Genomic DNA, 12702 nt, shown 5'->3' with positions numbered 1-12702 from the left:
GCCGTTTTGGCGAGTCTTTGGCAAGAGATTCAGGCAGAATCGCAGATGGTGCTTGACAGGCTGACAAAGAAAGATTTCCAGGGATGCTTCCAGGCTTGGCAGCGGCGCTGGGATTGTTGTGTTCACTCCCAGGGGAACTACTTCGAGGGTGATGGATGAATTTAATACCTGAGATAAGTGTACGGGTTTTTATACGCGCAGTCTGGAAACCTTCCGTTCGCACCTCGTATAAAGAGTAAATATTCAGCTCAACCTTCCTGCCGCGTCTCTCACCCCCTCTACGGCTCATAAATCGCCTGTGACTCGGGGTCTCAGTCCCCGTTAACATGTGTCGAATTTTAGTCCCGTATAATATTGTCCTTGAACGGCGTTATGTAATCAAAACCTAAATGTACGAGTGATATTGAAGAAAAGATGTAAGGTCACGACACTCTGTGATAAAATAAAGATTATAGGTTAACTGCGCGGTGTTATGAGCGCAGTGGCACTTGGTCTGACATTCCGCGGATATTTTGAGGTCAAATTTTAAGCTGATATTGTAATTTAATGCTTAGTTTTTCAATGATGATATATTATATTACGAAGTTTATTCGTAAATAAATATCATTTCAGTGTATTTATGATTTAATTATTTATTTACTTTCATATTACACAGTTTTGTTCCCGTATCCCCATTAATCGAATGCAATACTGACTTCGCTCAACGCGGATTCACCGAACGCTCCGTTTTCGAGGAAGATGTCCTTTGCTTTGGACAAAGGTTTACTGCAGTCTGAAAACTTTAAGTGACAGATGAAGACTGGAATGCTTTGCTTTGTTTTCATATTACCATAGCAAGCAGTAATTAACAATTGAGATTTACAGCAAGAAACGTAACAAGGTTTTTCCACCGACAATTTTTGAACAATAAAGATATTCCTAGCATACAACGCCACTGTTTCTAAATTAAGTATCTCGTTTATAGATCCAAAAGGGTTATGTAATCACATAAGTACTCATATTATACGTGGATTGTGAAGTAAAAAAAATATTTTAGTTTTTTGAAATTCAACAGCTCATTGTACCAGCCTAAAATTAGTTGCCGTCCCAATGGGACAACCTCATGTCTCAGTGTGTACTCAAATAGAGTTGACGTCAAAGAATGGGCTATTTGGTTAAATATTGTAAAACAAGACTTTCTGTACGTCTACAGAAGTGTACGTTCTAATTTGATTGTGTAAGCCAGATCTCAGCGAAGCTTCTGTAATTGAAATCTCGAAGAGGAAGGAATACGGCTACCATTATTAATTATTCAAACTTCTCTCACACTCCTTTCTTCTGTCATCTGCTTTCCTTAACAAGCGTGTGTCTCATTCACATTCTCATTTATAGAAGAAGGAGTCAAATACAAAGTTTACATTAAATAACAATAACAATAAAAACCTCAATGCAGCATAGTATTCCATGATACGCTGCTAGTCGCTCAGCAGATTAAAAGCTCCCAAACTTTTATGGAACCCTAATGTTTGTCACCGTGTTCACGTATACAGAGTGAGTCAAAAGTATGTTTGGAAAATTTAAGTGTATGTTCTGGGAACAAAAAAAATAGAGAGGTTTCTATGAACATGGGGTCGGAACCCATACACGTCGCCAAAGCTCCTCCAGAGTGTTAAATGGCGTTGAATACACCAGCGACTTCAAGTGACCCCACAGGTCCAAGGCGGCGTCCAGGTCCAGTGTATGCAACGCCCGTTAACACACGACACGAGCTATGGTGTGTTCGTGAGTCCACTGTTCAAGGTGCTCGGGCATGTGTACAGGTGGAGAGATCGAATTTTAAACACCTGTTTCAAAATCGAGAATTAGACACATCGTAATAAACACTTTGTAACAGGAACGTGTGTTCTCCGTTCAGTTATAATATCTAGGAAAGAAAGCATTTTAGACCCCGTGTTCACAGAAATTTTTTGTATTATCCTGCGTTCTGGAACATAACCTTAAATTTTCCAAACATACTTTCGACTCACCCTGTATAAAAGCTGTTATATTCGCGTGTTAATTGGTTTAGGCTCTAGTGGATTCTTTCAAGACACTGTCGACAAGACTTTTTAAGGAATTTAGTGGGTTTACTGAGCCCTTCTAGGGATATGTCGAGACAATGCCTTCACACTCCCCAGGACTACGTCATTTAAAAACCGTATTAATTACACTATATATAAAGTGAAACCTTCTCGGCGACTAAAGTTGATAAAAAACTCTCGGGTTACGAGCCGCGTCAGGTGGTTGAATGGTGAATAAACCGTATCTTTTGTCAACGTTTCGAGAGCTATCTCTGCTGCCATCCTCAGGGCTGCTGCGTAACAAATCTGGTCCTTTGTAGCGCTCTCGCCGATTTATTATAGTTCATCACCATGTTTAAATTTCATAAAATGAAGTATAACCATACAATTAAAACAATAACACATCATAAAACAGGGGGTAAATTATTTTCGAAACTGAATCAACTGATAAAGTGAAAAGATGGTAAAGTTGTCGTCCCAACGATAGTCTAAAGAAACTGAAGAAATAAACGAAAGGAGTAGGAAGATATTAGGCCTTCCTGTTTCTTAAATATTAGCTGGTTCCACTACCGTTGTGCTACCCTGCTTGACTTAATGTAGCTACAGAGTTGGTGGCGCGAAACTGGTTTACTTAAACTGAGAACAAGCCGCTGAGGACCTGAACTCAGTAATGACACTCGACTTTAAGCTCACTTTAAAATAAACGTAAGGTAACAGTACTGATATAATACGAATGGAGCTAACCTTTTCATAATCCGCACCGAGGTACTTCAACGATCATAAACGTGTCCGTCACATTGATATAATATTTATAATAAAAAACAATTATACCGACAAATATAAATAAAACTACCAAATACCAAATTTGGTAAAAAGTCCGTTCAGATGTTCTCCATTTGTTCGATGTGAATGGACGGACAGACAGGCATAAAGACATAACGAAACCAAGAGGCGAACTTTTATAAATTTCAGCTGGGAACGCGTCTAAAACCTGACGTGACACGAAAGGTTATCAGTGATCCTGAACAGGACGGGCCCGTTTGAAAATGACCCATAGAATTCGCAAAATCTCCGTACAATTGAGTCCAGCCTCTCAGAAACCTCCGATCTTCCTGCGTAGCTATAACAACGCAGCAAGGAAAATGTCGATCAATGACGCTCAGGAACATTGGTTCGTGTCACGTGGTCCCCTACGCTAATGCATAAGATCCCGCCTCTGGACGCGATTTTGGGTTGGTCGAAACACGTCCACACTCTAAGAAATATTTGGTCAAAGATACATTTTAAATTTGTGCTGTATTCTTTTCCTATGACTCCATAGTGTTTCGGTTTGCTTTACGAAACATCGGGATGAATTTAGCATGTCTCATGCATTCTAACGTGTCTCGTCCATACCATTCTTCTTGATTTGATGGTCCTAATAATGTTTTGCAAAGAGCATAATTAAGAAGCTCTTCATCACGAAATTATATTTATGCTTCTGTTGTTTACATGTTATTAGATAAAAATATTTACACTTTATTACCAAAAACCATCTTTCTGCCCCCTTTTGAATTTGGATGCTAGAGAAAATTTCACAATTATACAAAGTAAAGTAAAGTAAAGTTTATCCCACTATACGCCATGTAGGCGCTTGGGGGGAGAGGAGGTATAGCTCCTCTCTTCCTTGACCTCGGCACTAGATGGGGGTGAGTGGTCAGCATCACGCCCCGGCCGGCATTACCCCCGGGAAAGGACCCCGGTACCCATTGTAAAGGAGTCTGGGTGGGCCCCAGAGCCGGTCTGGACGCAGAGGCTAGAGGAAAAATCCTCTGCCCCCGTCGTGGATCGAACCCCGGCCGTCCAGCCCGTAGCTAGTCACTATACTGACTGAGCTATCCCGGCTCATACAATTATACAAAACAACATGTAAAATTAGAATACATCATTTTTTAATATAGAGGAGGGGAAATAAATCGATTCTGAACTGCTGAACAACACCAAGCTTCTTAAAAAATTAATCTGCTTTTATATTCTTCGTGAAATACGATTCTGATCTGTTACTCTCGTTTCTAGATATCTGAGCGTTATCACATTCTCTGAGGACTTACCGAGGGGAGACAAAGGAAAGAGGTAGACGCAGGACCTCGTTTTACGCATGAGTTCTTGTATAGAGGACGCTATTTTGCCGGAGACCCGGCTGACGTCAGGTGGCGTCACGTGACCACCGCTCATTTCCTCCTCACGCTTTCCGTCTTCCTGGAAAATTAAAATCGAAGTAGACTCCGACGTTGCAAAAGACATTTGTCGGTGGGACGCCTCGCGGCAGAACAATGTGCTGGGAAAGTATCTTCTGGAGACAGTGAGCACAAACATATTTTTGGTTGGAAAAAACGTATTTACGTTCTTAAAATGCAGACAATACAATTTGCCCCACAGACGCCAATGAAGCTCCTGGGTCAGTGTCCGACCGGGTCGCTGTGTGTAATAACACAAAGGCATTTGAAGGCCGTCACAGTTCGAAATTGTGAATGTCGAGAATAAACCGGGAGACCTGAGGTTAGACGGTTCTGTGGGGCGACGTTACGACACGCTTTGTTTTCAGATCCTGGACTGCCAACACTCTATTCGTCCGTGCTGACGTTTAGAAATTATAGTATAGCGGTTAGAACGCTGGCCTTGTAATCCTGGGGGTCTCGGGTTCGATTCCCGGCGGTGCCCGAATTTATAACTTGTGTTGGGCAAGCCCCTGGTCTAGGCAACACGGAGTTTCCCTCCGGTTTCTCCGTGGCATCCCAACAATTACTCCATTCACACACAGAAGAAGGCAATGGCAAACCACTTCTGGATCATCTGCCAAGAACGTATATGAACAGGTCCCAGTCCGAGAAAAGGATGGAAGGATCCTGTTCATATGGACCTGTCGTCAGACAGAACACTAAATAAATAAAATAGTATAGTCCATGCAATTTAGGTACTCAACTAACCACATATGTTTATTAGTGAAAAATATGCTATAAAGGCTTCTAGGGCAATCAGCCATGTAAATACGACTTTAATCTAATGTTTCGGAGACAGTTTCTTTCTCCGTTATCAGGGGGATGATGGAGAAAGACATAATATCAATAACGCTTATTATAACTCGATGACTGGCCGATCGCCGAGAACACTTTCTTGTATTCAGCTGTCGTTAAAGACTGAAATCTTATGTAAGGAAGATGTTTAACACCCGGAAGTGTTTGCGTAAGAATGGCCCCTTACGGCGAATGAAGTTGAAGACATGGCAGGTAGAGGACGCGACGTGACACACGCGGAAGTTCAATTTTTAGTGGAAAAATTCACAGAGACCTGAGGTTTCCACAGATGTGAAAATGTCTTTTGTGGTATTCTCGTTTGTGTAGTCTTGTAAGTGATAAATAATGGATCAACTCCATAACTTAAGCAACTTGATTCTCCAAAACACCGGTTGCAACTTACGAGTCTACACGGCGTAGTAATACACAAAACCACAAATCGACAAAAACCCAAGTTCTTAGATCTAAGATGACAATGCGAAAACTTCGAACCAAAACCAAAATCACGGATATCCTCAGAACACCAAACAGCAGTTTCATATTGTTGTTATTTTATTGTATTTACACTTGTATATGGATACGTAACAACAACGTTGTTGGCAAAAATTTGCATTCATGAAATAACACAGATGTAGCAGAATATAACTGCGATAATATTATGAAACACGCACAACGGCATGATATACAGACTAAAAGTACTCATTTGATCCATCTGGGCATGGATTTTCACAAACACAAAAACTTTAGTATTTTACATTAATAAACACTTCCTTGATTGCAAAGTCTTCTTCTAGACATACTCATTACACAATTTGCTTTGCATAATTAATACACGAGTAGAGGGTACATTTTTCTTCACAACTTTCACTGCATATTTAATTATTAAATTACACAGAAATTCTTGAATTGATAAAGCACGTTGGAGACTGCTTTATTACGCTTACTGATGTATGATACGATTTAAAAGTTATTAAAATAAAATAACGTCACTTGAATCTCTCAAACTACACCATGTTGTTCCTTGTCACTTGAAACCACTTGAAAAACAGAATAGAGGTTTTTTTTTTTTGGATTATTTCAACTCCACGTTCTGTTAAATACCAAGAACTGGAACACTTTTGACAAATTTTCTCTTTTCTTCCGATATTAAATCTCAACTTCAATTATCATAAACCCGCCCAGATTAAGTGATTATGTTCTTAATATTTGTTTAAGAATTTGTTGATATTTTTGTATCACGATATTTCACAAATTCATTTTTTATGATACGCAATATTTTAACATCGTAAGAATTTGTCATTTCCCGTTCGTGTAGCCACGGCTTTGGCTACAAGGCGTCGCAGTGCGTCCTGGCTTGCTGCAGACGTAAATGACTGAGTCGAGAGTAACATTTATATTGCCGTCAGTAACAGTAAAATGTAGACGAAACTGACGTTCAGAGTTAACCTTTCATGCTTCAACATCTAGGGTCAAACGAACATACAAACGCATCTAAACTGCTTTTATGATGACTCAGTTTTAAAAAATACGTTTCACATTGGAATATCAAATATAAATATTGAAGGAAATATTAATGGTCAAATTATTTCTGTTCAATGTGTTAGAATTTAGTGGGCGTGTGCTTTTCGTAAAATTTTCCTTTTAAAATAAAGTATTATTAATTCATTAAAGTTGAATAATTCAGGATTAATTACTTTCTTTAAAAATGTTGAAAATATTAATTACAATAAGCATTAAATTACTTATAAATAATTCTCTGTTGGAAGTTGCTGTTAATATAAAACCGTGGTTTGTTATCATCTAACAGACGCACAGGATTAAGTATTTTTTTTAATAAAGATTATAAAACGATGTGGACTTCGAAAATATGTAAACACGTAATTATAAACGATTGATTGCAGAAATTACATCTATGAACGCAGTTTATTTACGTGCATGCTATATATATCCCGCGTTCAATTGCACCTAAAATACGTGAACTCTCATCACCGCGGAAATTATTTGGTTTGACATTTGTAGATATTATTAGCTTCCAGATGCCAGTTGCCACCTTCAGTAATGAATGCCCACGTACATTAAAAGTACAATTGTGCAGAGTAATATTATAATATGAACCGTCTCTATTACAGAGTTAACAACAGAGGGCTATGCCGTTATAAACACTGTATACTGATATGGTTGCGTTTACGTGATCTATTTCAACGTAGAACGTATAGAAATGATTTCAGAGATCACATAAAAGTCCCACATTTTTTTTACCTTCGTACTAAATTACTCTCATTTAACGTTTTGTACAGTCATTAAAATAATTTTATGAGAAGATATGATGTCAACACGAAATATGAGCACAAGTATTTACCGGAAAGCAAAGATGTTGACGCATTATACGTGTCTCAATATTGCAACTGTGATGGTAGATTATATTAATACTTGTTTAATTTATAAAATACAGGAATCTGGCGATTAACTTTGCGTAGGCCAATATATTTTGTACGAATTATGGAAAAAAAAAGTAACCTGGGTGCGGTGTTTGATTAAATTCTTTTGATAACATTCCCAAAGAATGCATTACGTATATACATGCACATAAGCCAAGGATTATTAATATAATTATACAAAGATTTATTATTATTATTATTATTATTATTATTATAGTATTATATGTTGGAAGTACACGTACTGCCAGCAATAAACAATTCATGTATGCAAAACATTATAACGTACATAGCACCGGAGAACAATTAATATGTCACAATTCATTTCCTATACAAAAAGGCTATCAGAGTAGCAACGTTAAGAATGAAAAGCTCTTCAAAGTAGACCCTAATACAGCTCAGTAAACACGAATTCCCTTGAGACTAAAGGCTCCTGACATAAGATAAACTTTGGTTACAAATAAAATGAAGCTACGAATCTGATTTATCGCTAATTTACATACGTCACAGATTATAAAAACAAAGGCTGTACCAGAAATTCTTAGCTCGTCTAACTACAAGGATCATGGGAAGTTGCGGTAACTAAAGTTATCACAGCGTTAACCTAATCTACACGTTATATTTTACCCTACTTTCTGTCCACAAACACGAGATATACGTAATAAACAACATCGAAGCACCTTGTAGATTCATGTAGCCTGTAACAGCGACATTTCGGGTACAGCCCTTTCGTATTATTTACATTTTAAGAGTTGTTGCCCGTTTCACCGAAATTAGGAATAGTCTTTACAACAGACCATTAGAATATTAATAATTAATTATGTTTCACAAGTACGTTTATAAATTAATCTCTTAGCCTACAATTTATAACTGCGCGACAATAAACATATCGATTTTTTTACTAATTACTACTTGTTTAAAATTTACTATCCAACTTTAAATACGAAATGGCAACCTATGAACATTGGAGCGTAACCCAACGATTCCCATATGTATACGCGACTACTAAGAAAGACGTGGTAGTTTAATTCTCTTCTGTCTATTAAATCTAATGTAACATTTACTTCGGTATATTTAAAATAACAGCTATCAACTATCTGGGAAATACAAAGTCTTGACAACAAACTTTAATTTATACATATTAACATGAGATATCAGGCTTCGTTGTCATTGCCCACTTGCTCCAAAATAAACAAAAAAAAAATTGTTCCACACAGCAACTTCCATACTTTAATATTTATAACGTGTAAATAATCGTCAGTAGGCCTTAAAAATTTTTGTTATTTTCAAGGGATTTCTAGTTTCTACCTAAGTTTTCCCAGTCTGAAGATTCTTGATGCCGATCTTCTGCCACTCCCACAAAGAATTCGTTTAAAAGCCTGACGAAATTCAGGACTGAAAATTGTGTAAATCACAGGATTTAACGTGGAGTTGAAATATCCTAACCACAAGAAGAAACTCTGCATGTAGTCATTGATATAACAAGCGTCACACAGAGGCATTAGGAGAGCCATTATAAAGAACGGTAACCAACACACGACGAAGGCTCCTGTAATGATAGCCAAAGTTTTGGCAGCCTTCCTCTCCCTCTTCGCCTCAAGACTTTCCTTCTTGTCACGTCTCTGATTGTTCGTCATCAACAGTTTCTCCTTCGCGTTCCCACCCCCAGCGGTCACGTTCGAAGACTCCCTCTGCAGAATCTCAGCGCGACTTACGTCACTGACGTGGCTCTGATGACTCGCAGATCCGTTGTTGGTCGTCGTCGCTGCAGAAGACTTTTCAGGCGAAACGTTATTAGGAGTGGCTGTCAAGGGGCCGACACCGTCCCCACTACTAACTGCACCGCTAGATTCGTCTATACTCTTACAAATAGTAAAAGCCGTTGTGACTACCTTAGCACCGTCCACAACAGCAACGCTAGTAACACTATGAGCGTCCTTCAAGTTTCCTGCATCACTACAGCCCTCGGCTCCAGACGCTCCGCTTGTATCAGAGTTCTTCTGACTCTGGTCGACTGTGTCACCGTCTTCCTCGCCGGTAACGTCCACAGATGCCGTGGAATGTCCTTCGACAAGTATTAACGAAGATACTAACGCTTCTGCGGCAGAAGACTTGTTTGATTTGATTCTTTTGAATCTCTTTCTAGTTATAAACCTACTAGTGCATACGTTTGCTGTCGGTGGTGGAGGGTTCTTGTTAGAAGACTTGTTAGTGGTCCCGCCACCAGATGCGACATTCCCACCTACCGTCGTTCTTTGCTGACGTCGTCTGTGTATCCGCTTTCTTGCCGTCTGGAATATCTTCCAGTATAGCACGAGGATCACGAGTAGAGGGACGTAGAACGTGGAGCAGGTGGCGAATATCTGATAGGCCACGTCCTGACTCACGAGGCAGCGCTGTTGAAGGTTTATACGGTCTAGGTAATCCGGGTCTTTCCAGCCGAACTGTGGTGCAAGAGAGACAACCAGTGCCACAGACCACACCACCACAATCATAACGCCGATCCGGGTGCCGTTCCGGGTGTGGATGTAATCCACGTTCGTGACGGCCCAGTACCTGGAACAGAGCAATCCGCATAATGACAGCCACAGGCTCCACGGCTTCTCTACACACAGCATTAGCCGAAGGACTGGTGGTCCAGGGGTAAAAACCCCCCTCAAGGGACGATACCACTTGTCAGGTCAAGGCAAAGACTGGAGTATAATATTAAAACAAATCGTAAATATACAGACTGTCCGGCGACCTTACCTCCACATTTGAGGACCTCGCTCCTGGGTTCATTTCCAATCAGACATTTCATATGAATTTAAATTCAGTTAAGAAATTGTATATTTGAAATTAAAGATGATTTAAACATGACAGTCATCAAATTCAGATGATATAATTCCTCTCCCCTGTTAAATTTGCGTTAACACAGCATTTTTTAATGCAACACCAAACATGGGAGTCTGGAGGGAGTGAGGTCAGGCGACCGCAGTGGACCACCACGACTAATCCGTTGACTACGGAACTACTTATTCGGGTACTCAGTCACGTGTCGACTCAAGTGTTGATGCGCAGTCACTGCGGAACTGCGTCCATAATAGTGTTTTGACCGTTCAGATTATCAGTAATTTCTATCACGGCGCCATGACTGTTGAGAATCGGGATCATGTCGACACGACATTTCTGACCGAAAATGACATCAGTAACAAGATTCTGAAAAAAAATCTACTTGATCTAACCTTACACTGACATAGGGTAGAGGTTTTGAACTGGATTAAAGTGGCTCACGATTGATTCTAACGAAGTGTTTGTTATGAAAACGGTAATGAATCTTTGAGTTTCAAATAAGACAGGGTAGCTACTTCACTGAGAAACTATTATTTTCTCCCGAAAGAATCCCTTCAACGGACTTAGGCCTACTTATTTTCATTTGGTGAATAAGATGCCTACCGCCGGACACAGTATGGACAACAACCAGCAGCTGTTGGCGTGAAAGTGTAGGCAATAAAACAAAAAGTGAAAGTAAATATTATTTTATCTCAGAGATGATGTTGGCAGCATTGAAAACGTTACCGAACATGAGCACGGACTAGGGACATAAACATGGCCCCTCTAGAGGTTAAATTCACCGGATCCAATATTTGTGGTCAGTGAGGTTACTTTAAAAGAAGAAAGACAGTTCCTTACGTGTGACCCAGAAGAGAGTTTGTGAATGGTAGAAAAATTCAGAGAATGGCGGACGAGTGTTATTGGTCGAGTGCGTCATTTATTGTACGAGGTGCGATCGAAAGGTTTCCAGACTGCGCGTATAAAAACCCGTGCACTTATCTCAGGTATTAAATTCATCCATCACCCTCGAAGTAGTTCCCCTGGGAGTGAACACAACGATCCCAGCGCCGCTGCCAAGCCTGGAAGCATCCCTGGAAATCTTTCTTTGTCAGCCTGTCAAGCACCATCTGCGATTCTGCCTGAATCTCTTCTATCGTCTCAAATCTCCTTCCCTTTAGCTGAATTTTCATCTTTGGGAAGAGGAAGAAGTCACACGGAGTTTAGAAAGGAAGTTGGGGTCGGTTCTTGCAAGATCTTTGAGCTCCTGACAAACGAGAAGTCGATTCTGCTTCTGGTCCTCAGACAGGATGCGTCGCATGTGGAGTTCTTCCTTTAGAATCAGCTGACAGGTCCCATAGCCTATCCCAACAATGTCGCACAAGTCGTTGATGGTACGACTGGCACACTGATTCACTATGAATATAGGCCGCACCCCCTAGCGGCAGAAGCTCGTATTACATCCGGTTCGCTCTCTATTGACACAGTCTTGAAACTTTCCGATCGCACCTCGTAACATGATTTGAAATTAAGTAGCAGCTCTGGGAGCGTGTACAGGACAACCGAAGAATCAGCCAACGATGGAAATGCATTCAGTCAAACCACAAAGCTCAGGAGATGCAGCGAAAATGTAGTCATGGCTGAAGATATAACAGAAAATATGTTTTGGATAAATCACTAGAATTTTTCAAACCTTAGGGCCATGCATCGAAGCACGTGTTACGTGTGTCTGATACCTGATAAAATTTTGCAATAAAATAGACTTAATTTTACTTAAGATACATTCATATTTCTGTATGTTGGTCCCTCGTGAAGCGACAAATGGGAATTTAGTGTACAAACCACGAGACATTATGATGAAATGTGACAGGTCACACAGTCACTGTGCAGTTCCACTCGGCATTTAGACAAGAACAATAATCAGACACTACAGTGTTCTAATTTAACTCTCCGTTAAGTACACTTTGATGTATAAGGTCACATAAAGTGAACCTTATTTGCAATTGCGTACATAACTTAATGGTTATTTGACTGCAGTCAATTGATTTGCGATGGACCAAATTACAGTAACACAGCGTGTGAAATGTTGTACTGATTCACAGGATTGTTTCCTGTTAATCACTGGTGTATAGTTGACGTCATTTGACGTAACAAATTATGAACTAGAGCAGAATGACGTGTGGGGTCATGGGTTATAATCTTGTTGATATCGCAAGATATTCTTCTGTAACGGATTTTCATTGCATAATCTTACTACATTCTAAACAAAATTGTGAGTTATGTACTCTTTAGGGTTCAAAGGATTTAACTTCATGTCGCTAAATGCGCACGCCATGTTACAACGACACACTAATTAAGACGCCG

At 39.8% G+C, this 12702-nt stretch overlaps 1 protein-coding gene across 7 annotated transcripts in view; it reads right to left on the bottom strand.

The window, feature by feature from the left end:
• Window positions 1-5626: 5626 nt before the first annotated feature.
• Window positions 5627-12702, bottom strand: part of LOC110833858 (5-hydroxytryptamine receptor) — a 501370-nt gene continuing 494294 nt past the window's right edge. For all 7 annotated transcript variants that reach the window (XM_087354865.1, XM_087354884.1, XM_087354857.1 and 4 more), the window contains one exon: window positions 5627-10083. In XM_087354865.1, the coding sequence (XP_087210991.1) occupies window positions 8832-10083 (1252 nt within the window). In that variant the 3' untranslated portion in view covers window positions 5627-8831. The remainder of the gene's footprint in view (window positions 10084-12702) is intronic.

Source organism: Zootermopsis nevadensis, unplaced genomic scaffold (genome assembly GCF_977971745.1).
Source record: "Zootermopsis nevadensis isolate Lab colony 2312 unplaced genomic scaffold, Znev_1.0 Znev_ptg000002l, whole genome shotgun sequence".
Lineage (NCBI taxonomy): Eukaryota > Metazoa > Arthropoda > Insecta > Blattodea > Termopsidae > Zootermopsis > Zootermopsis nevadensis.
This window is presented reverse-complemented; position numbering and strand designations above follow the sequence as displayed.